At 29.3% G+C, this 26,361-nt stretch overlaps 1 protein-coding gene across 2 annotated transcripts in view; it reads right to left on the reverse strand.

Annotated features, from left to right (window-relative positions):
• Positions 1-926: 926 nt before the first annotated feature.
• pip (heparan sulfate 2-O-sulfotransferase pipe) overlaps positions 927-26,361 on the reverse strand; it is a 398,529-nt gene continuing 373,094 nt past the window's right edge. The window contains exons 4-9 of one of the 2 annotated variants that reach the window (XM_075369048.1): positions 17,265-17,462; positions 15,666-15,745; positions 10,412-10,568; positions 8,194-8,318; positions 6,675-6,829; positions 927-5,120 (exon numbers count right to left, since the gene is read on the reverse strand). In XM_075369048.1, the coding sequence (XP_075225163.1) occupies positions 4,942-5,120; positions 6,675-6,829; positions 8,194-8,318; positions 10,412-10,568; positions 15,666-15,745; positions 17,265-17,462 (894 nt within the window). In that variant the 3' untranslated portion in view covers positions 927-4,941. Of the gene's footprint in view, positions 5,124-6,674; positions 6,830-8,193; positions 8,319-10,411; positions 10,569-15,665; positions 15,746-17,264; positions 17,463-26,361 lie in introns of both variants that reach the window. The other variant, XM_075369047.1, reaches the window with a different exon arrangement.

Genomic DNA, 26,361 nt, shown 5'->3' on the forward strand with positions numbered 1-26,361 from the left:
TAAGTGTATATACAACAGGTTCTTTTTTTTTTTAAATTAACTAAAATATTTTATCACACGTGCCTAAAAATAAATAAATTTACATAAAAAAGAACAAAATATATATTACATAAATACTATAAGAAAAAATAAAATTATGTGCTATATTCATAATCGAGTATTTCAAGAAAAAAAGAAAAGATGAATTATTTCTTTGAGTAAAAGTAATAGAAAAAGTAATGAAAAATTATACTTAAAAAACATCAAAGATAATTTTCATGAAACACGTAACCAAAAAATAGAAATCTTAAGGAATAATCTAATAATCACTTTGGGGAAAGTTAAGCAGATAGGTTCATGTGATATAGATTAAAAGAAAAAATAATAATAAACCCTTTACGTGACATTTTTATTCAAAAAGTTTTAGTCAAACTAATTGAATGAGAATAGAAAAGTAATCTGACTTTTATAAACAATGTAGATTATTTATAAAATTGTTTAATATATACTCATCTAAATAAAAATAAATTCCATACAAATGTATGAACACAAAATAAAATTAATATTTTAATTACAATAGTTCTGAGTGCAACATATAATATTTAAATCTTCTTTTACTTGTAATAAATGAAAATTATTTTCTGTTAACCAGAATTACTTAAAGGGTTAAATAACAATATTACACAAAAGTTTTATGTCAATCAGTCTCAATTTATCAACTATATACTGATACAAAATTTTATATACTAATTATGGTCAACGATAATTAATGATTAAATTTTGAGGCGTAAATTAATAATTAATGTGAAATATAAATATTGGAAGACATAAGTGATTGAAAAAATGGAGAAAAATTAAATTTTATCTAAATTAATTTATACGCCATATATATGTATATATATATATATATATATATATAAACAAATTATCATAATCTGTTTGCAGTTTCGTATATTTAAATAACTAAACTTGTGATAATAATAAGCAAAGAATTAAATAACATAAATCTCACCTGTAGTACTCATATGATGAGTGAATAGAGAAAAAGATAAAGGAAAAGATAAATACAGTGGAAAAATTATTAACAACTTGACTGCCATGCCAATTTTTTGAGTTCTTTTTAACTGGCCATGAGATCCCAATTGAGGTCTCATGTAGTATCAAAATCAAGTTAAGATCCGATACAGAATCTCCTGTACAGTTAATCTGTAGAACATAAACATTCCTTATGGCATCTCATTTTGTGTTTGTCTGTTTACACATGTCCATCAAATTCTAACTTAAAAATTGTACCTAAGAATCCTATTAGATTACATTTTAATGAAGTTAATAATTTTATAATTTTTTGGAATTAAATATCAGGTTTTAATGCTTAAATTTGAATTTTTGTTATTTATTAATAAAAAGTTAAATAGAGTCATTGTATTACACGATACAAATAATGTTCCACCAAATTTGGAAGAAGTATGGTCTGGCATTTCAAGATTGTATACTAAGAAGTCAGTATGTTCAGCACAAAACAAAACTGTTTCCTTCTCTTGTCTAAATTGTTTTTTATGGAATTTAATTTTAAAAAATAGATATTCTTTTTTCACTTTTATTTATTAGTTAATAGTAATTATTTTTACATAGCCTATCTCAATACAGTTTATAATTATTAACGTATGTTAATTTTCTTTAATATTTTTGATGTATAGTAGTTTTTTAATTTTATAAAATAATCTTTATTTTGATATCACTTTTTCCAAATAACTATTAATCAATAATACTACTGTATTTTTATGTAAATACTTCATCTATTTGTATAAACTGAGCAGTTACACATTTCATCTAAAAAGAATCAGAATAAACACAAATAAAAAAGCAACCAACCAGCAAGAACCTCATATTTAAGGGTAAATTGTAATAAATTTTAAGTAAAAAACCATATGAATAACTTTAATTAACCAAAAAGACACTAATATCAGGAAATTATAACCTATTTTATTTGTTATAATACATTCCTATAGTAAGAAATTAATACATAAAGAAAAAAATGCGCCGCTGTGAAATCATGAGATCTTGTTTGGGAGCTTACAATCTAGAGCCATAAAAATCAAATATTTCACTTTCATAACATAATAAAAATAACAATGTAAAATATTAAGTTAGTATTTGCTGAAAGCATAAGGTAACCGGTTGGAAACAATTAATTTTTTTCATGCGGGCTGTTGGTTACTAACACTAGTTGAAACTGCATATGGGATTTCAAAGCAGTCAAGTTATTAAAGTGGATCTTATAGGCAGAAGGCTATAGGAATGTAAGCCATGGTGGTTTGGGCCAACGATGAGCCTAGCTGCTTATTTTTTAGAATTGTAAAGGGCTAGAACAGAGATTAAAAAATAGTACTGATTATAATTTGTTCTCTGATATAGATTTAAATGATCTCTGAACTAAATTTTATGAATTACAATTTTTGTATCCACCACTGTAGCGGCTACTGATTGTTAAAAACAAATTGGAATTCGTATTACCGGATAGGAATTTATATTACAAACATGATTAAATTCAATATTGTGACTAGCATACTTTCTTCTTAGTAGCATTCTGCAATATAATTTGAATTTGTATTTTTGTCAGAGCAGTAACTGAATAAGAACATTCTTTTTTCGGTGCAATAGCTTTTTGGGCATTGGTGTGAAGGAATGAGAGTAAGTCAGAGATAAGATTTGAATGTTGAAAGTGATAGAGGAAAAGAAATATAAGAAGATGAAGTTAAGATGGAAAGTAAGGTGGGAAAAAACCTTAAAGGAAGGAGCTTGGAGAAACAAAAAAAAAGAACAGAAAGGAACCAACGGAGAAGAATTATGATGAAAATACAGAGAAAAAGATGAAGACAAGGGCCAAAAAAGATTAAGTTAAGTCTTTTTAAAAAAATGTACTATATTCTCTAATACTGTGAAACAGCTGCCATTACAGTACATCTAATTTACAGAAACATTAATAAGTTTTTGGGTTGTTGAAGAAAAATATCAAGTATTGGAGTACAATAATATATGAATGGATTTGATAAGCTATTTTTTTAAGACTCAAACATAGTAATTAAAAATGAATAACATTTTTCTCATACCAAGAAAAAACCTAAAAACAATTTTCAGACTCTGTTAACTTGTGATTTGTTTGTTATAAGGTGAGATTATTTGAATCACATTTCTTATTTTTACCTTTTATTCATCAGTCAAGCATAATATTTTCAGTATACAAATGTTTTGACACGGTCCAACAAAAATAATTCTGATGGACTTATTCAAGTGATGATAATAAACAGAAGATCCAACTCTATATATAGAAAGATGTTACTTAAGTGATGTCTAATATTACTTAAAACTGCTTTTTTATAACATTTGAGCATGCCAAAAATATTATCTGCTGATAATAAATATGTCTTCTCAAAGAATTATGATTTAAAATAATAAACAAAGTTCAAGTCACTTCAACAGACGTTCTTAGAGTTTTGATATAGTATTTTGCAAATGGTGGCAGATCTGATTATCTCCAGATGTGTAGAATGCAATTAATTAAAACTTTAAGATTTGATTTTTGAAATAAAACTTATTACATTATTTTGCTCTTTAATTGTTTAATAATCATTTTTTAATAGTTTATTTTTTATTAATTAAGTAACAAAACTGCATATACAAATTATTATTGACCTGTAGTATTTATAGTTTGTAACATTAGCACAGTTGTAAAAAAGTTGTGAAGTTTTTACCTTAAAACTGGATAAAGCGCTTTTAATATCACAATGCCATCATCAGTTTTCATGATTACACATGTTCATAAAAAATGTAAATGATTATTTTTACATGATTTTTTTTTTTTTTTTTTACAACTGGAATCCAGTAAAACTTTATTTCTAAAATTAACCAGTATTAATAAACTTAAAGGTATACAGAGAAAAAGTAAAAAAAACTTATAATAATCAAAAAATGATAAAAATAAGACTGAACTAAGTACAGATCAGTGAAAATCAAGAATACCTAATAATAGTTACTTTTGGTAACCCAGTTTTTCATTTACCATTACAATATAAATGTTTAACCTCATCAGTGGAATTTAAAGATTTACATACTTTCAACCCTAATAAAAATAAGACTGTCATAATTATTTGTTTACTAGTTAATCAAAAAAGAAAATTCTGAGATTACAGTGATAATACCATAGATAAAAATAAATTTTATTATGTAGCCAAACAATACTGTCTAGCATCAAATTGCAAGAACATGAACTTAAAATCAATTATCTCGAATCAAGTACTGCAGTTTTACCTTTGCAGAGAAATAAATGATTTATTTTTAGATGATACATTAACATGATACACAGCTGTTAACATGTTTACACACTAAAATGGATTTTAAAGTTATGTTGCACCTTCAGAATTCACAAGAGATTATTTATTTTTAAATTTCATATAACCAGCCCAGACCAATCCACATTAATTGTACAACTATGTTATTTAGATCAATGGGTTTTTCACATATCATAAAACTGATGATGAGTTGATAATCTTGAAAGTGCTTTTAAATTAAATAAATAGCTATAATTACAGTTTTATTATAGTTCTAGAGTCAAATATCCTATTTATTTAAATATAAAAATATAATGGAAACATACTTTAAAAACCTCATTCAATTTATTCATGCAGGTTTAATTAATCATTTACTCTTCTTGCAATAACATTATTTGATGAAAGATCATTTAATTATACATAGCTTACCAAGTAAAAAGAAAAATCTTTAGAATTTTAATTAGAAATGAAAAACAGTTAACAGTAGGTAATGAAAATTATTAATGACAATGGATGAATATTTTAACTATAATGAAAATGAGAATGATGCAATAATGATAATGGTAATTAACTTAATATCATGAAATAAAAAAAAAACATACACAATCACAAATGAAAAAATAAATGTCCTTGATCATAAACCTAAGTCTGTATCTGGTAGTCGTAATGCAATTAACTGACGATGTAATCTTTGCCGACAAAAATGATAGAATTCAATCTCTCTAGTAAAATTTTTTCTAACGAGGTCTTTAACTTCTTCACTTACTGGTGGTTTAAATGTGTTACGATTTATCCTCTTGAAATGTTCCACTTCTTCTAAAGCATAATGAAAAAAAAATTAATTAAATCTTTTAAAAACAAAATGATAAAACAAATCATGGAAATGCTGGGTTAAATAAAGAAAATATGGCAAATAATTTTAAGAGAACAACATTTGAAAGTTTGTCAGTGTTAATTTTCCAAACCAGAACTGATTATGATATTTTTATTTATATTAAAAATATCTTTACTGTTTTGTTTACGATATTTAATATTTTTACATAAAATAAACCTTGTTATATTACTTTAATTTTTGTTGTATTAACACTAATACACATCGCCTTTCTTCCACATGGCCGTGAAAAATTAACAATATACAGGTATATAATATAATAGTGAAAATAAACATATTTATTTTTTAATAAAAGTGAGGCTTGAAAAAAAAATGGAATAAACTTGTAGTTAAATATATATTTTTTTAATTACTATTTTAATATTTTTATTATATTTTTTTTAAACCATGCTTGACCTTCTTCTGATACATATGGTAGCAATGATAAGTCTTTTACTTTTGCTTCATTAATTTTGATTTCTGAAAGAATCGATTCAACTTCTTAAATTTGGTGTCATTTAAAAAACTTTAATGGAGTCCACATAAGTAGGAATTATGATGCATAGGAATTATTATGATAGGAATTAGCGTACTTCATAAAGATATATTTTTGGACGATTCATTTAAATATTTTTGTCTTAAGTATTTTGAAAGCATGGTTTTGAATAATGTATGATCATTTTTGTAATAAATCTATTACACGGATATTATTAAAATTATTAAGAAAACTCCGATATTCATGAATAATATTAATATATTTTTAAAAATGTTTAATTACTTCAACGTTTTTCATTTTTTTGAGAATATTACTTCAAGTTTCAGTCACAAATACAATAAGAATAACCTTTTACAGAATATGTGTTCATCTGAAAAGAAAACTACTTTGACAGCCAGGATAATTAATAACCTTTATTCTGACTGCCAGTGGCATCTGAAAATCAAACTACTTTTTACACTTCATTTTTTGATTCATTTTGAAAATAGGGTTTTAAATCATTTGAATTCTTTTCACCATCTGTTTCTAGATACCAGTAATTATAAAACTGATATTGTAATTATGGCAGTGCATGTTAAAAATATGCAACCAAAAGGGATGTTTTGCTAGAAGTCTACTTGGTGCAAAATCAAACTCCAAAACAAATACTGTAAGATGATAAACTGTATTAAAATATTATTTTTTATATCCTTACACTCCAAAAATTTCTGTTGATGCATATTGTAATCATATCTTCATTCACTATTTTTATCAATTTGCAAAAGTAACTGGCACTTGTAAATGCCGACTCCTTTTTGCCGATTAGATCTTAAATAAAAAAATTCAATTCATAATAGGAGAAATCCCATGAAGGTATAGAAATTCACATGTATTATGATTTTGTAAAGTTGACTTATTTTACTATTATAAGATTTAATTTTATAGTAACTGAAATGATAAAATAAATAAGAATAAAGCTTATTGCAGTGAGATTAATAAAAATAAACAGAATAATGATTACCTTTATATACTTGTCTAGCTCCTTTGAAAAATCTTGGTATATAATATTCAAGTACAGTAAGGGTAGAATTGAGATCTTCTAAAACGCCAACGACAGCATAATGCTTTTCAACTGCACGCTTTGCTCTTTGTAAAGCTCCTACTGTGTTAAATGGCCTGTAAAAAACATATCAAACGATAAATATTTTACTTATTAATTTCGGATAAGAAGTAGATTTTCTTGAAAATTATTAAAGTACATTAATAAAATATGTGTTAGTTATGATTATAGATTTTAAAATGAATAATTTTTCATATTTGTTTTGACAAAACTCTTAAGCAATTTTTAACTTCAATTTTTTAGATCGATGGACATACAAGCAACTCTGTTACTTTGTTTCAAATATTTATGACTTATAAAAATAGATTCTAAATTCTAATTAAGAAAAAATAACAACCATATTTTTAATACACGTGCATTTTATTTTGTAGCTGATCAGAATAAAAGTTTTATTTAACATATCAGACATATGAGGCACATAGATGCAGATGTGTTGTTAATATAAGAAACATAAATTAAATTAATTTTGTGAGTAAATATGAATGTACGAGATGGGCAACTTAAAACTCGTTCACTCAGTCTAGTCCTCTGACTTATCCTTCACTGAATCTTTTGTGCTACTCAAAACCACACACACCTGTGCACACACACATGGGCATGCATGCACATGCACAAACACACACACACACACACACACACACACACATACACATAATACTTGCAGTCTGTCTTCACAGTAAGTTACAGTAAGCATTTGAAAACATTCTGTGGGTGTTATGTTCAATTTTACTAAATTTCAAATTGATATATTGCTCTCTCACAAAACTCCACTAAATGAAGACTAATGACTAAGAATCAACTGAAAAGCTGAGAATGTTGTTTTTCATGCAGGTTCAGACATGTCCAAGGTCACTTTCAATGAAAAATCACTAATCAATGGCTAACAATCAGTTCTCACTGCTTTTTCTAACAGGTAGAAATACACCCTATTATTTAATAGACACACCTCGTATATATCAGGATTTAAAAACAAATCAATTGATTAATGTTAAGTAAAATAATTTATTTTCTCAACAAGGTGGAGCAAGATTTTATATTTCAGGTGAGTCATCATCGGCCTAACCTAACCTAAACATTGAAAAATGAAGTGTCACAGATTTTTATGGATTGGATCTTCCCTGAAACTATCTTGTAATATATTATTTATAAATAGGGGTTCTTGAAGGAGAAACACAATGGCACAAACAAATCTCCTTACTTTGAATGAACCAATGCCATTAACTGAATTACATTACCATAAATGTATCTTAGCATGATTATGTCAGCCCAAAATTTCTCACTGTACAGCATGTCTTCAATATTTCTATAATGTTAAACAAATAAATTTTATGATTAAAAGTGTGTTTCTATAAAAAGTCTTTTACAGTCGGTTGGTTTTAAGTTTCTCATTTTCACAAAAGAAAAAAAATTAATAACTTACGTGCATGCATCGCTGTGTCCACAAAAAAATAAAGATTGGCGTCTATGGTCACCAATGCCTTCTCTCATTTCACCTTCAATATACTGACATTCTCTGTCACCTCTTAGCACACATGTCTCAAAATCCTACAAATGAAATCAGACATTTGTTAATTTTAATTCCCTTAAAACTAATACTGATCACAACTGTTTAAATGTATTAAATTATATGCGAAATAATTAACTCCAAAAAACAGGCGATACTTAAACTAAATTTTTAGTAAGATAAAATTGGTACGTAGAGTGAACTAATAATGTAGAATTAGAACTATTTACTTTGGCAAATAATTCTTATTTTAAAGAGGTTAGCAATAAAAATGAAGCTTACATCTGATTTGAACAGTGATAAATTAATTTGACATAACTGATGTGATTGTTTGACTTGTTTACACTGTTTTACACTGTTTTAAACATGAAATAAATAATTAAATATGAATACGGAACTAACTGCAGCATTTGTAATATATGTGGTTGTGCAACATTAAACATTTTAAACATTAGATATTCAGGTAAATAAATCTGAGGATAGGAGAAGTAGATTCTTGATTCCTAACTATCACTGCTTTATTTTCTAAAGGTACACTATTTTTTTTCTCAATAACATTTGAAAAAGAATGTATAGATATTTTTAAAAATTTGACTGATGAGGATAAAATAATATCAGCGTAATACATAAAAAAGAATGATTCATTGTTGCATAATTACGACTGAATCATATATGCTGGAAATCTTCATATGTCTAACGCAGCATTCTTGATGTGGGGCCTGTAGATTTCAGCAGGGAAGGCTAGAACAACCTATCACACTCTTTACTTACATATTAACATAACATTTCATTAAATTGGTTATTGTCTCCTAATTCACAGTTATAAGATTAGTAAAATTTTAACCTAAATATAGCACTAAAACAAAATAATTTAATAATAACCAAAGACATTTTACTATCTTCATGAGGTTACATTACTGGTCGTCAACTTTAGTACACAGTTCACTTTAATCTTTTATTTAGAAAATCTTTAGGAAAATATGCTAACTAACCAGCACTATCAAATTGTTTGTTTTTCAGGCTGGTTGTTACTCTTCAAGTTATAACTAATTAATTTTGTAAAATTACATTACACAACAGAGGGTACTGCTACTCTCCAACAGTACGCTCACTGTCTTTGTACTCACCCATTTTCTTGTTTCCCAGAATTAAAAGTCAAGATTCAGTGAAGGTCATTATAATTTATTTATTGAACTTGCTACCAAAATACAAATGTTCTTGTCATACTAGGATACTGAATGATGTGCCTGGTTAAATTAAGGTGTGTTTCATTTTATAGACCCATTAATGAAACTTTTCAGTACAATTATTTCATCGCTTCTTGGCCTCTTGGCTCAAAGTGTAGTACAATTATTTCAAATAAATTTCTGTTACAATTTACAGAATGATTTTTTGACAGTTGTTTGACTGTTTCAAGGAGAAAAGTGATCCATAAACTATTATCGATAACTAATAAATATTATACTTTTGTTAATCAAAAACAATTTTCTGAAATTAATTGTTCACTAAGTAAATCACTAAGTTGATTACATTTTGTTATATCAACCATCAAAAGCAATACTGCAAAATCTACTTCTTATACAGTAGACTGCGAGAAAAGTTAGTTTCAGAAAGTTATCTAGAAATTTTTCATAAAAAAACATGACAAAATATGATTTATTTTTAAACAAGTTTAAAAAAATTAAAAGAGCTGCACAATAACTACGAAAGTTATTTAAAAATACATCTCCATTTATTCAAAGAATGAGTTTTGTTTTTAAATAGTTTTTAATATCTCATTCATATATTTGTTACCTGAGAGTAAATGCTCTACCGAAGAAAATATGTTTCATTGGTTTACAAATTGGAAGCATTAATGAATTTCACAAATATACTGTCTAATTATTAAAAAAAAACAATAAAAAAATATACATAAACAATAATAAAAAATATACATAATGAGAAAATATACATAAACTAAACAAAAATAACACACTAAACAATTCCACTTAATAGTAAGTAGTAATAAACATACAACATATGTTGTATGTTATGTTACAACATACATTACAGACAAAAATTCCAACTGCCTATATAAAATTACTTATACATCATTGTTCATTAAATGATATATGTAAATAAAATTATTACTGACCTTCTTCAACCACATTGGATCTGGTAATGGAATATCAGGAAATGCCTGTTTTCGTTCAACATAATACCAAGGAGCTCTCACATAATAATACCATGATATTACTCTTTCTACTGGATCTCGAACTAAGTTTACGTATATTGGTTGAGGCAGATTAAAACTAAATTTAAAAAAATCAAAATTAAACACAAATAAGTTAATTTTGTAAACTATTAATAAATAACTTGGGGAAAGTAGTAAGTTAAAAACATATTTCAGCCTTCAATAACATAAAATTTTCCCATTTTATATATAAAATGGGAAAATTATTATTATCATTAAGTATTGTAATGACAAAAGAAAGTTTTGTCATTAAAAAAAAAAATTTAGATTTTGTTTTAAAAAAAATGACTATACAAATATTACAATTATTAATGTTTATATTGATTATCAAGAATAAGAGCTGTAACTCAATAGATATTAATATTTTTGTGCTAATTAATATAATTATATTTCTCAGATTTTATTATGACATTACATCCTCATTTCATTACTTCCTCTAGGATAATAATTCATGAAGGAACTCGTAAACATTTACGAAACTGCATAAGAACTGCTAGAATGAGAGAATATTTGTGAAAATGACAAATTAAGCAATGATTCCTAAAAGGTCAACCTGTTAGTTTTAGAAATATCAACAAATAATTGATAAAACCTAACCAAGAAAAACTTGTACTGATTTTGTTATTGTATTAAAGTAATTAACATGAATGGTCCTCAAGATAACCTTATCAGAGGCAGGTTATCAAAGGTTTGATCTCCTTTTTTCTCTACCTAGCTATTTATTTATTCAGGGACATTAAGGTAGTGACCCGCTGTGTAGCGATTGATGGGCTCTCTTTCCTATTCCAGGGTTCATAAAAATTGAAAACAAGGTCTGAACTGGCATCAGATAAAGCCATGCCTCCTACATCTGCATCAATGTTAATCTAAATCTGACATCAGAAAATTTAAACCTTAATGTTATTTTGATTCTTCATGCTTGATTACGTCTTTAGAAATTTATTATTGCAAAAATTCAGTATTTTAACAATATGTATATCTTACTTACGGTAATGATACAGAGTGATGATTTAGTGTTTGGTGGTATATTATTTTATGAACAATGCTGAAGAGTGATAAAAAAGAATAGCGCTACTTAAAGTGTAGAAAAGGAAAAAAAAATTGAAGAATGTCACTTAAATAGAGAAAACAAGTAATAAAGGAGGAAAAATTATGTATACTGATAATGATCAGAAAATGTTAATGGAACTGGATGGCACATGCTAAGAAGTGATTAAATAAAAGATGATTTGGCAGTTATTGATAAGAAAGGAATAGATAAGAATAGTAAGAATAGTAAGAAGGAGATATAAGGTAATGAATGATTTAAAAAATATAGAACAGACAAGGAGAGAACAAAGTAAAATACAAGAGAAGGCATTTGAAATAGACCTGCACATTCTAGAAAACCATGGTGAACATGAGAAAGATACCATGAGAAAGATTTAACTATGCACAGTATTACTGTGTAATTTTTGTATCAGTGTTGTTTTACCAACATGATCTTTCAGTCTGATAACGAAAACAAATTTATAATACATCATTGCTTCATTAACAAATAGCAGAAACAAATTAAGTATCTACACATAATTCATGGCTTCCCACTGATTAAACTAATTTTGCAGATGACCAGATTATTCTAGCCCATTTTGAAGATAGTAATCTACTTCTTGAAAAATTTTAATTTGTTCTTAAATAAAATGGAAATTTTAGTGTTTTAGGATGAACACCTTATTTGTGTGAAAATAGTGTTTAATTAGTGTGTGTGAAATGGTGCAATGATAGAGCAAGTAAACTAATCTAATTATCTGGAATGCATGCTATCTAACTATTATTATTATTATCATCATCTTTTATGACCACATAGGATCACTTTACTCAGTCCATTATCCAAGTCTCTTTGAAGGGACTGTTTGGGCCTTGCAATCCTCCCACTACTTTTTCTTACATTCTGTTCTTTGTGCCCTTTCTAGTATTGAAAATATTCGTGTCATGAGATTTTTTCTTGTGAGTGTGAAGCGAGTGTTTTTTTTCTTTATTTTCTTTTATTTTATCTGTGGTGTCTTCTGGTGTAAAGTCAATTTCCTTCAGATCCTATCTTATTTTTCTCATCTGCATCCTGTATTGGTGTTCTTTGAGTTGAGATTGTACTGTACTATGTGTTTCAGAAGTTTTGAATCTTGCATCCTCATGATATGTCCAAAGAAGTCTAGTCTCCTTTTACGCATGATATCAGTGATTTCTATTCTAACTATTTGTACACGACGTTTTTGGGCACAATCCACCACTGCCTGTCTTTCTGGTACTTTTTATTGATGCTGGTTCTTCCAATTCTTCTTTCAATTTTCTGGAGTCTGTCTATCTTTGATTATTCATTCAGGTGAAAGAGTATTTCTGCGCATAAGGGGCTTCTGGTTTTATTACTGTGTTGTAGCGTCTTATTTTTGTATTTATTGATAGGCATTTTTATTATAGGTGTACCAGATTAACTTTTTTCTGGCGATGGTGCTTTTAGGGACAGAAAGCAGAAATTTGGCCTGTAAATTCTGGGATGTCCTCAGTGTGTACAACTGGATGACACCTCTCACGTTCTTTACGAGTGGTCAAAGTAAGAGTTAATGGGCACAGAGACAATCTGTCGGCTTGATCTTGTCAAGCTGGTGTTGGATCTCCGTATAAACTGGAGAATCCAGGTCAAATGGGCAGTGTAGTGGAGAGTTTTATAGTATACTTGGCAAAGGAAAGGATTGCTGAGGGGATCTAGAGTCCTGCTTGAATTTCTCTTGTATTCTGTTTTTGTTTTATAAATTATGTTTTTGTTGTTGTTTTTGTACTTTGTTTTGATCTGTTTCAATGTTACTGTGTTGTTATTGTTCTGTGTAATGTTTTTATGTTTTGTGTTGTGTGTTGAACTCACTATTACCTAGTATGGGTAGGTAGTTCAGTTCCCTTGTTTAGTTAAGTCCGTTCAGTATTACTTAAGACTCGGTAAGATGTGATTTGTTTTGAATTCATTAAATAGTAGTACACTGATGGGAATGTCACTCGTGGCATTTGCATCAGTGGCAACCTTGCCGAGGAATATGTCAAAAGTTGAGGTTTTGGAGTTAACCTCCGGTAAAGCCAATAAAAGCTAGTAACGGTCCCGTTCCTAGCTTTTATTGGGGGAGGCGAAGGGTGTCTTCCCCCCTACAGGTTGAGGATGAGCTTTAGCTAGTTTGTTTCTTCTTATTTGGGTCAAGCTGTTTCCTTTAGGTTATTTGTTATTATTTCTCCAAGGTATTTAAATTGGGTTACTATTTTGATTTTATGTTTACTTCTTTTAATTGTGTTTGTGTTTGGGGACATAATTTCTGTCTTTTCGAATGATGTTTTGAGGCAAATTTTATTTGCAATGTTTTGAACTTCTAATATCTGTGATTTAGCTTCATTGATCTTGTTTGCTGGCAGTGCCAAAACTGTCTGTTTTGATTTTTTGGCCTATTTTTACTTTTTGGGGCACTTTTATTCCATTCCCTCATTACCATTTCTAGAGCATAGTTGAATAATAGAGGTAAGAGGCCATCACCTTGGCACAGTTCTGTTTTGATTCAAATGTTTTTTAGAGCTTACCTCTAAATTTTATATTCGATTTAGTGTTTGTGAGGGTCAATTTTAACATTTTTATTAATTTGGTATGAAGTCCAAGGCGTCTTAAAAGTTCTAGTAGGGACCTCTGTGAATGCAGTCGTAAGCTTTCTTGAAATCTACAAATGTTATCACCATGTCTCTGTTTCTTTTCCTGTTGTAATCCATTATTAGCTTCAGACTCATAATCTGGTCTGAACAGCTCCTCCAGGATCTGAAACCTCCCTGGTATTCTCCTAGTTCAATCTCGAACTGATGTTGATGTTTTCTGGTGGTGTTGTTATTAGGGTTGGTGTTAAAATTTAGTTCTGTTGGTTCTTCACAATTTAGGAGTTTGTAGTAATATTTATCTAGGATTTCTGCATTGTCTTTATTGTTATGGACCAGTTTACTTTTTTCATTCTTTATTAATAGGGTTGGGGGTTCATATTTTTAGAGCTGATTTTTAAAGGTTTGTAGTATTCTCTCGACTATGTTTTATTAAATTCTTCTTTTATTGACTTTAGTGTGTCTTTATGGTGTTGTCTTTTTATTCTCCTTTTGTTTTGGGTGGTTTCTTTTCTTTGTTTTTACAAGATTTTGAAAGGATGTTTCTGATTTTTGGGATTGGTGAAATAGCCATACTTTTGATGTCTTTTCTCCACTGTTTCGTCACATTTGTTGTTCCACCATTGATATTTTTTATAGGATTTTATTGGGGCTAATTCTTTTGCAATTTGTTTAAGGCTGTTGACTAGATCTTCGAGTTTATCTGTGATTGTTATTTTTTCAACTGCTTTTTGGTAATTTTCATTCTTGATTAGTCGGGTAGGATTCATTTTTCTTCTTTTATCTTACTATATAATATGTTTACAAAATTACGAAAAAAAAATTATTATTGACAAAAAATCTATTTAATTCAAGTTTCCAAAGTTGATGGGGACCATTAATCGAGCCTTAAAACAAGTAAGGAAATAAACAATCTTAAAATTTTACACGACAATAGCTTCCCATCTGTATTTCTCTATGGATTTAAAGTATGGATGGTCATCTCTATTCAGTCCGAAAGAATAATATTTGAAGAAATGAGGTTGTGTTGCAATATTGCAGGAAATATACTGTGGAATCTTCAATGAAATGAAGATTTCATTGAAAATTTAGCTGAAAGAGCTAAATGCAAAAAACATGTGGAAGATGATCAGGAAATACAGAGAGTCCTGAAAGCAGCACAAGCAAAATATACTGCAAAATTTCCTTGAATATTTTGAGGCTGTAAAACAATTAGCTCGAGACGATTGGGTAAGTCGAGGAAGACGTGGAAGGATAAGTTTGATGACAATAACTTTTTTGCATTCTAACTAAATAAAAAAAGATGTTCTTTTCATTGTTTCATACTATGACAATAAGCTATAGAAGTAATGGTTACTTCTATAACTACAGAACAGGAGGTCGAAACTGGAATATTCTTGAATGTTCATTTGAACAGAAATGACGATCAACATTATCATTACTTTAATTAATAAATATTTATTATATATTAAATAATATTAAGTTAATAAATAAAACTTACTGTGTAAAATTAATGAAGCAAATATGTTTTACATAAACAGATGGTGTTGAATAACTGTCTATCATAGATGCCAATCCAATCTGTAAAAAAACACAGAAAATGTTCAGAGAATGAAAATTTAAAAAATAATATGTTTGTACTTACAAGTAACTAAAACATTTTGTCCATTTTTCATTTATTAATATGCATCATCAATACAGTTTTATTTAAATAATTTATACATTTTTTAATAAAAAAGAGAATTAGTAATATCTCAATTTCATAAAAAAAAAACCATAAACCATTCGATACTTCATTAACTTATTGTACTAAGTCCAGAAAACTGTACAATAGTGTACAATAAATATTAATACTACTGCACTTGGACAGATTTTTTTAAAATTTTATTAGACCATCTAAAAGACCACAAACCAACTTTCATTTAGCTTTCATTTTTTTCTCTTAATGTTTTCCAAAATTGTTTTCATTCTTTGTGAGTGTTTTTCTATCCTTTCTTCAGAGACATACTCTGGTTTTAATAGGGTGTAATAGTGTCTTATTTGTGTTTCTGGATAAGGATTTATTGTTAAAAAAATTTTTAGTTAATTCAAAGGATTTATTTAATTTTATTATTCTTTTGTCAACTTTTTTTTCTAGTCCATTTTGCTCTTATTTCACCAAGGTATTTGGGATCTTTGACTCTTTCTACTTTTCCTATTTCTGTTTTTAGAAATTTTGGTGCAGTTTTGAATTTAGTTATGTATTCTGTTTTTTCACAGGAAATTTATAGCCCTGTTCTGATAACAATTTTATTTAATGATTCTATTATTTTTTTCTTTTGTTAATTCTAGATCTTCTTCTAGAAAGGCTAAATCATCTGCAAAAGCTAAGCATTATATTTCTAATTTTTTTTTATGTTAGTGGATTTTCTTAATCTTGAGGTTTTTAATTTTTTTTAATATTCTCTTGTATTTTTCTCAATATCCAATGGAATAGAATCAATGAGGGGCTATGTCCTTGTGAACATTTATATACTTATCAGAAACGATTCTGAAATTTTTCTCATGAATTTCATTCATTTTAGATTGTGTTGCTGTTGTTTCTTTACACTAAAATTAATTGGGACAAAGTAAACAAAACACTCTTTTTAAAAAAAACTATGCTTTTATTCATTTTATGCCTTTATATACACTAATAAACACATGTATTAATTTGAAGTATGTCCTCCTTTAGTAGAAATTACCTTTTGAAGATGTTTTAGCATTGACACCATTAGTATTAGTGCACATATTCTTGACTTCATCATTATGGAACCACACTTTTATAGCATTAGTTATCATGCGTTCTTTTGTCTTACAGTCCATCTTACCTAAATGCCTCTTCAAAATATTTCACAAGTTCTCAGTGTGGTTTAAGTCTGATGAATTTCCAGGCCAGTCAACACATAATTTGATTTTCAATGTTGTTCAATGAACAACTCTGTTACAAATCACGTGGCATTTAAAAAATTATTTAAGCAACATTTAAAAGTTCCTTAATAAATAAAAGTTTATTTTTTAGGGAAATTTTTGCCGATACATAATTAATTTACAAATACAAATATATATTTATAATACATACCTGCTCAGGTGGTGCTAATCTAATTGTTTCTACACGTTGTATATGATCTCTATGGAAGGCAAAGTCATTTCTTACTGCAAGGTTTCTTAATAATTCCATAAACGTTTGACTTCCTACTTTAGGTACTCTATTAAAGAAAACTAATTCTTTTCCAGAAAATCGTGTGTTGTTTAATGACTTTGCATCTAAACTTCCGATCTGAAATATAATACAAAATTATTTTTATTAAAAACAATTAATAAACTAAAACAATGGCAGGTTTATATCTATATTACTTGAAGATTGTAAGTATATTTTATCGATATATCATACATTTTTATATGATATTAATTTCTTTTAATGAACATCCGATCCAATTAATCAGTACATCTGTATATTTATTTTATGAACAATATTATTTAAAAAATATTACATACAACCTTATCTTTTTCCTGTTTAGCCTCTGGTGACTACCGTTCAGATAATACTTAAGAGGATGATATGTATGAGTGTAAATGAAGTGTAGTCTTGTACATTCTCAGTGCGACCATTTCTGAGATGTGTGGTTAATTGAAACCTAACCACCAAAGAACACCGGTATCCACGATCTGGTATTCAAGTCCATGTAAAAATAACTGGCTTTACTAGGACTTGAACGCTGGAACTCTCGACTTCCAAATCAACTGATTTGGGAAGACGCGTTCACCACTAGACCAACCCGGTGGGTTATTACATACAACCTGATAGTCTTCCTATGAACTTCCTCATTTCAGGGATTTTAGCAGAAATCTTTTTCTAAGAAAAATGAGAAATGCACGTATCAAAAAAAATTATTCACAATATTATATGGGCACATTACCACCTTGTTAAACAAAGAAAACAACATATTCTTTTAAAAATAATTAAAAAAACAAACAAATTAAACAAATTTAAAGCTGAATATAAGTACGATAAACTCTACTCTATTGACTGGAATGTTGGGCGATATGAAAAAATGATAAACAAAAATTGCATACCACAAACATATGTGTGTTGAGATACGCTGAGCGAGTAAACAGGTTGGACAAAATAAGAAATTAATACATCCATGGATCTTCCAAAGTAGCAGTTATAAAAGACAAATTTAGAAAAAATTGTGTATGTGATTATGCCTGTATCATGTGTTGAGGTGTTGCACAAATGACAGAATGGTTTTTGCATTAGAAGAGCCCAAAAGTGGTAGTGACTGTCCCCTGACAACTTCAACTAGAGGTAGAGAAAATAAAATGATGATGGAAATAAATCCTCAAATTGATAAAGATAGGGGAGATGGTTTCTGGACTCAAAATATTGTTGTATTGACTAAATAATTCCATTACATTCATATATCATTTTGTTTTTTTTATTTGAGCAGTTTCATTCAGGGTTGGGAGATATAATATGCCTAATTTTTTGCTTTTATACATCAGTTATCAGTTTACACAGCTTAATGACACTTGCCTACTAATAACAAATGAAGTGTCATCTACTATGAAACAGGTAAAATCTTTGATAAAAAACAGAAGAAGCAATCAAACATTAAAGTATAAGAATAAGCCCAAACAAACACTTCATTGATCGAATTATGAATTAAGATCTGTATTTAAATATTTAAAAATCAAAGTTATTATCCAGTTATTTATACAGTAAATAATATGCCACTGGAGGAAACCAATAAATTTTTTCATCTGGGCCGAGACACAAAGCGTGTAATGAAATCAGACACGAACTGGTTCAATGATATGGTTTTTACTATTTTAGATTGGTAACCATAATACCTGGATTTTAATCGGAGAGAAAATTAATATTTCGATTAAATAAAGCTCCTATTTATGTGGGAGCCTTCAACATTGAAGGCTCCTATATCCTTTTTAAAAATAGAAAAAAGAAATGGTATTTCATAAATAGGAATATGTAATTAAATTAAACAAAAGTATGCTGAACTGAATCCACAAAGTTATTAAAACTGAGGGCTTATTATTAATCTTTCTCTTAAGTAATATTCTGTCGAAGGCGAAGCCTGGCTATATGATAATTATGGATAGATTAAAATTTTAATCAGTTCTTATTATGCTTTTCTTTTCTATTAGATTTATTTTGAATTATCTGTTATTATTATTATTGTAGCAGTGTGTTAGCTTCTCTGTCTTTCATCTGGAAGATCCAGGTTCAAGTTCAAGTCAGGTATGGTGTTTAACGTGCTACAAAATTATTATCATCTATTGGCAGCTGTTGCAGGACGTAGCCTATTGTTGAATAATTAAGTAAATAAATAATTTATCAACAATTATATTACGTACTCAGTTTTTTATGGCAGTGTAACATTGTAATAATAATTTATTCTAGTGACCTATCAAAATTATATAGTGACCAAATTTGCCTTAATAAATCATACATTGTTTATTTTGTAAAGCAATTATTTTTAATAACATTCACATTGTATTGTATTATTTGTTTGTTTAATTACTGTATTTCATACAATTCGTTTTAGTAACCTACATACATTAAAACTTATATTATTTTTATTTTACTTATAAAATATATATATTATTATTAAAAAAATCAAATCTTCTATTTACTTGATTTGATGTTATAAAAAGCGTATTATCTGAAACAAATCTAAATTAAACCAAAAAATTGGTACAGTCCAAAAATTCCACTATCTTGGTTACAAAATTTTGTAAGTATGTATACAATTTTTTTTTTGTTTGGAACAAAATCATATCACACTATTTGCTTCAAAGCACCTAAATAAAACACTAAGTTTGTCATCATTATTAAATATTTGTTATGGTTACATTTTTTTTTTTATCTTCAGTCATTTGACTGGTTTGATGCAGCTCTCCAAGATTCCCTATCTAGTGCTAGTCGTTTCATTTCAGTATACCATCTACATCCTACATCCCTAACAATTTGTTTTACATATTCCAAACGTGGCCTGCCTACACAATTTTTTCCTTCTACCTGTCCTTCCAATATTATATTCCAGGATGCCTTAGTATGTGGCCTATAAGTCTGTCTCTTCTTTTAACTATGTTTTTCCAAACGCTTCTTTCTTCATCTATTTGCCGCAATACCTCTTCATTTGTCACTTTATCCACCCGTCTGATTTTTAACATTCTCCTATAGCACCGCATTTCAAAAGCTTCTAATCGTTTCTTCTCAGATACTCCGATCGTCCAAGTTTCACTTCCATATAAAGCGACACTCCAAACATACACTTTCAAAAATCTTTTCCTGACATTTAAATTAATTTTTGAAGTAAACAAATTATATTTCTTACTGAAGGCTCGTTTAGCTTGTGCTATTCGGCATTTTATAACGCTCCTGCTTCGTCCATCTTTAGTAATTCTACCTCCCAAATAACAAAATTCTTCTGCCTCCATAATCTTTTCTCCTCCTATTTTCACATTCAGTGGTCCATCTTTGTTATTTCTACTACATTTCATTACTTTTGTTTTGTTCTTGTTTATGTTCATGCGATAGTTCTTGCGTAGGACTTCATCTATGCTGTTCACTGTTTCTTCTAAATCCTTTTTACTCTCGGCTAGAATTAGTATATCATCAGCAAATCGTACCATCTTTATCTTTTCACCTTCTACTGTTACTGCGAATCTAAATTGTTCTTTAACATCATTAACTGCTAGTTCCATGTAAAGATTAAAAAGTAACGGAGACAGGGAACACCCTTGTCGGACTCCCTTTCTTATTACGGCTTCTTTCTTATGTTCTTCAATTGTTACTGTTGTTGTTTGGTTCCTGTACATGTTAGCAATTGTTCTTCTATCTCTGTATTTGAACCCTAATTTTTTTTAAATGCTGAACATTTTATTCCAGTCTACGTTATCGAATGCCTTTTCTAGGTCTATAAACGCCAAGTATGTTGGTTTGTTTTTCTTTAATCTACTATTAATCTGAGGCCTAAAATTGCTTCCCTTGTCCCTATACTTCTCCTGAAACCAAATTGGTCTTCTCCTAACACTTCCTCCACTCCCCTCTCAATTCTTCTGTATAGAATTCTAGTTAAGATTTTTGATGCATGACTAGTTAAACTAATTGTTCTGTATTCTTCACATTTATCTGCCCCTGCTTTCTTTGGTATCATGACTATAACACTTTTTTTGAAGTCTGACGGAAATTCCCCTTTTTCATAAATATTACACACCAGTTTGTATAATCTATCAATCGCTTCCTCACCTGCACTGCGCAGTAATTCTACAGGTATTCCGTCTATTCCAGGAGCCTTTCTGCCATTTAAATCTTTTAATGCTCTCTTAAATTCAGATCTCAGTATTGTTTCTCCCATTTCATCCTCCTCAACTTCCTCTTCTTCCTCTATAACACCATTTTCTAATTCATTTCCTCCGTATAACTCTTCAATATATTCAACCCATCTATCGACTTTACCTTTCGTATTATATATTGGTATACCATCTTTGTTTAACACATTATTAGATTTTAATTTATGTACCCCAAAATTTTCCTTTACTTTCCTGTATGCTCCGTCTATTTTACCAATGTTCATTTCTCTTTCCACTTCTGAACACTTTTCTTTAATCCACTCTTCTTTCGCCAGTTTGCACTTCCTGTTTATAGCATTTCTTAATTGCCGATAGTTCCTTTTACTTTCTTCATCACTAGCATTCTTATATTTTCTACGTTCATCCATCAGCTGCAATATATCGTCTGAAACCCAAGGTTTTCTACCGGTTCTCTTTATTCCGCCTAAGTTTGCTTCTGCTGATTTAAGAATTTCCTTTTTAACATTCTCCCATTCTTCTTCTACATTTTCTACCTTATCTTTTTTACCCAGACCTCTTGCGATGTCCTCCTCAAAAATCTTCTTTACCTCCTCTTCCTCAAGCTTCTCTAAATTCCACCGATTCATCTGACACCTTTTCTTCAGGTTTTTAAACCCCAATCTACATTTCATTATCACCAAATTATGGTCGCTATCAACGTCTGCTCCAGGGTAAGTTTTGCAGTCAACGAATTGATTTCTAAATCTTTGCTTAACCATGATATAATCTATCTGATACCTTGCAGTATCGCCTGGCTTTTTCCAAGTGTATATTCTTCTATTATGATTTTTAAATCGGGTGTTGGCAATTACTAAATTATACTTCGTGCAAAACTCTATAAGTCGGTCCCCTCTTTCATTCCTTTTGCCCAGCCCGTATTCACCTACTATATTTCCTTCCTTGCCTTTTCCAATGCTTGCATTCCAATCTCCAACTATTATTAAATTTTCATCTCCTTTTACGTGTTTAATTGCTTCATCAATCTCTTCGTATACACACTCTACCTCATCATCATCATAGGCGCTTGTAGGCATATAGACGTTAACAATCGTTGTCGGTTTAGGTTTAGATTTTATCCTTATTACAATGATTCTATCGCTATGCGTCTTGAAATACTCCACTCTCCTCCCTATCTTCTTGTTCATCACGAAACCTACTCCTGCCTGCCCATTATTTGACGCTGAGTTAATTACTCTAAAATCACCCGACCAAATGTCGCCTTCCTCTTCCCACTGAACCTCACTAATTCCTACTATATCCACATTTACCCTATCCATTTCCCTTTTTAAATTTTCTACCCTACCATCCTTTTTTAAGCTTCTAACATTCCACGCTCCGACTCGTAGAATGTTATTTTTTACTTTTCTGGTGACCCCTTCCTTAGTAGTCCCCTGTTCGGATCTCCGGGTGGGGGACTATTTTACCTCCGGAATATTTTACCAAGGAAGGCGCCTCCATTATTGCTCTGTGAAAATGCAGAGAACCACATTTTCTTCGAAAAATAAAACAGCTGTAGTTTTCCATTGCTTTCAGCTGCGCAGTACTCAGAGGACTGAGTGATGTTGATATGGCCGTTGTGACTCACGCCAAGTCATTGTGACTCACGCCCCTAACAACTACTGAAAGAGCTGCTGCCCTCTTTCAGGAATCATTCCTTAGTCTGGCTCTCAACAGATACCTCTCCGATATGGTTGCACCTTCGGTCCAGCTACTCTGTATCCCTGAGCACTCAAGCCCCCTCACCAACGGCAAGGTCTCATGATTCATAGAGGAGGATGGTTACATACATTTCCTTATAAAGTGCAATATTTTCTCTTGAAGCATTCTCAATGTCAAAATGAGTTTTACGATATAAAAATGGACTATCAGATCATATTTTAGTGTCCACAAGTATGAATCATGTTAACTGATATTTAAAACTAAATATGTTAATTTATAATTGTATTTACATTACATTATGTTTGATAAAAGGAATAGTCCTTTATTTAAAAAAAATAACAACTAACCTATCAATTATTTATCAAATCAAATAACAAATCTGTTTTCGTGCAACTCAACAGACTATTTCAAGTTACGTGACAGGACCTAATTAAAAGATTTCCTTTTCTAGAAACTACATAACTCTGTCGATAACATTTTTGTAAAACTAATTAAAAAAACCCTTTGTTTTTCAGCATCCTGTCAAACATATATATAAATATATGCTCAAATAGTTTTAATTAACATATCCTGAGTTGTGAATTATTCGGTAGTTATTCTTTATATTTTATGTTTTCAGGCAAAACACTGTTGAACAATTTATCTAATTAATATACAATATTTATCTATTACAATATACTAATTTATCTATTATGTTAAACACTGATGTCAACAAAGTCTGCAGTAGTTATTTTCAAGATAAAGCCAACCAACAGAAAGAATTTAACAAGATAAAAATTCTCGCTTAAAATAACAGAGTATAACCGAATATTTTTGAGAGTATTAAATTGTAGAGAATGTTGAATCGGAATGTTATAATAGGCATATTGGCAAATTGGTCTATTTATTTTAGCAAGGATTTTGCTCTTATCAAATTGTTTTTACCGGTTGGCTTTATCAACAAGATTGGTTGACAGTGATGCTTAACAATTGTGGTCAATGTGTTCTCTTAGCCGAGTACAAAACAATACAAAAAGTCTATTTGATCATTTCTTTATAAATTGCATTAGCAGTTTTTTCTTCAGGTACAAGATTGACAAATAGTTAGGTGAGCAGATTCTAGAACAGGTCACTTAAAACTGCCCATGAGAGAATTAAGATTAACAATATTCATAAAAAAGTTTTATTAGACCCCTTGATCCCAAAAATAAATTTTTGAAAAATGGTGAAACTTGTATTTTTTTGTTTTCGAAGAAAAGTTTATATAAAAATTTTCATGATTATAGTACCTTCAGCTTTGTACAGTTTCACGAAGAAATTTTTCTCACCCAAATTGGATTTAAAAAAAATCATGAAATAGATATAATTCTATTTTCTAAGGTTCACCTTTAAAAATATCAATTTTCAAAGCTAACATCTAATTAAATTGTTTCTGAGCTATATTGTTTATCGAATTGTTTCTGAGCTATAGAATTTTCATTAAAAAATTTATGCCTTCCCTTTTGCAACTCCCCCAAACAGAATTTTTTGAAAATCATGAAACACGTGTTAATTTATTTTTAAAGATGAATGTAAATATCAATTTTCATGATTTTAACACTATATATCCTGAGATATAGAATTTTCATGAAAAGATTTTACCCCCTGATGACAGAATTTTCCAAAATCTTTCTTAGTTGATAACTGCATTATAAAAATTACATATCCTCCAGAATTCATCTACCTTGATCAAACTGTTTTGAGCTGTATGGTGATGAATCAGTCAGTAAGGACACTATTTTATTTATTTATTTATATATATATATACTAGCTGGTCAGGGGAAGCAAAGCGAGCCCTTCCCATCTAGCTAGAAAGCTCTGCCCCCTAGATCCCCCTGAGTTCATTAAACTCATGCTGTTTACAATAATACTGATAAATAAGAATTAAAGTCTGTTCAGTTTATAAAAACTATCAGTATAATGTAATTTCTTCAGAGCACTAGTTTGGTTAGTACAGGATCCAAAATTTAGATTGTGGATACCGGTGTTCTTTGGTGGTTAGATTTCAATTAACCAAGAATCTGAGGAACGGTCGACGACCTGAGACTGTATATGACTACACTTCATTTACATTCAAACATATCATTTTCTGAAGTAATAATTTACGGCGGTTCCGGAGGCTAAACATAAAAAGAAAAGAACTTAGAGTGATCTGAAAAATACAGGTTTAAAAATAGTTGGCCTTCATCTTAAAAATAGTAGCTATAGCTTGTCACTCATCCTTTGTACAGGTAAAAATATTTTTTGCCCTGTTCTTAGCATCACATGACAAACAACACTAGGAGGTGACCATACTAAGTTTCTCTTCTTTTTTTTCTTTTTTCTTTTAATATTTCTTCTATTTATTTTATGTTTTTTTAGTGAACTAACCAGAGACAGATGCAGTCGCATTGGACATACAGTAACAGTGTTAATGACTATGTCGGTCGAGCCAACGCGCTGTACATCGTCGCACTTCTTAAAAAATCGAAATTGAAAAAATAAAATCGAAAATGGTTTTTAGATTTTCGATCCCAATAAGGCATGGCATTTTCACACCCTACAGAAATTGTCATTCATCTCATCCTCTTTTAAGTAATACCTAATGATGGTCCTGAGGTTAAAAAAAAAAAGAAAGAAAGATATATTTTAAGACAGTTTTTAGATATATTTAGATATTTATTTTTTATTATTTTAGAAGAGTATTTGCAAACCTATATTCAGTGCTATATAGTTTAGAATAGTCAGAGAAATGGCGTTCATTCTTCAAAAGTTTTTTATCTTTCACCCCTTTCAAGGTCGAATTTTGCAAAATCTAGAAATCGGTTTTTGGATATTTACATGAAAATTACACACACCAAAAATCAAGTTACAAAAATCAAAAATCAAGGTAACAAATGAAGTTTTTTACCGAGAAATTAAAAAAATAGTAAAATTAAATGATACTCCGTTTTAACCCTTTAAACTCGGAATTTCAAAAAAATCCTTTCCTAGTATGCACTTAAACCCTAATTTATTTGGCGTATGGCACCAAAACATAACACCAATTACGGTCAAAATTACAAACAAAGATTTAACAAACAAATATACGCTACTGATTCTGGAGTCGCCATCAGGAAATCTTCAGGATTCCCTTCAGAAGC

Source organism: Lycorma delicatula, chromosome 6 (assembly GCF_047948215.1).
Source record: "Lycorma delicatula isolate Av1 chromosome 6, ASM4794821v1, whole genome shotgun sequence".
NCBI classification, from domain to species: Eukaryota; Metazoa; Arthropoda; class Insecta; order Hemiptera; family Fulgoridae; genus Lycorma; species Lycorma delicatula.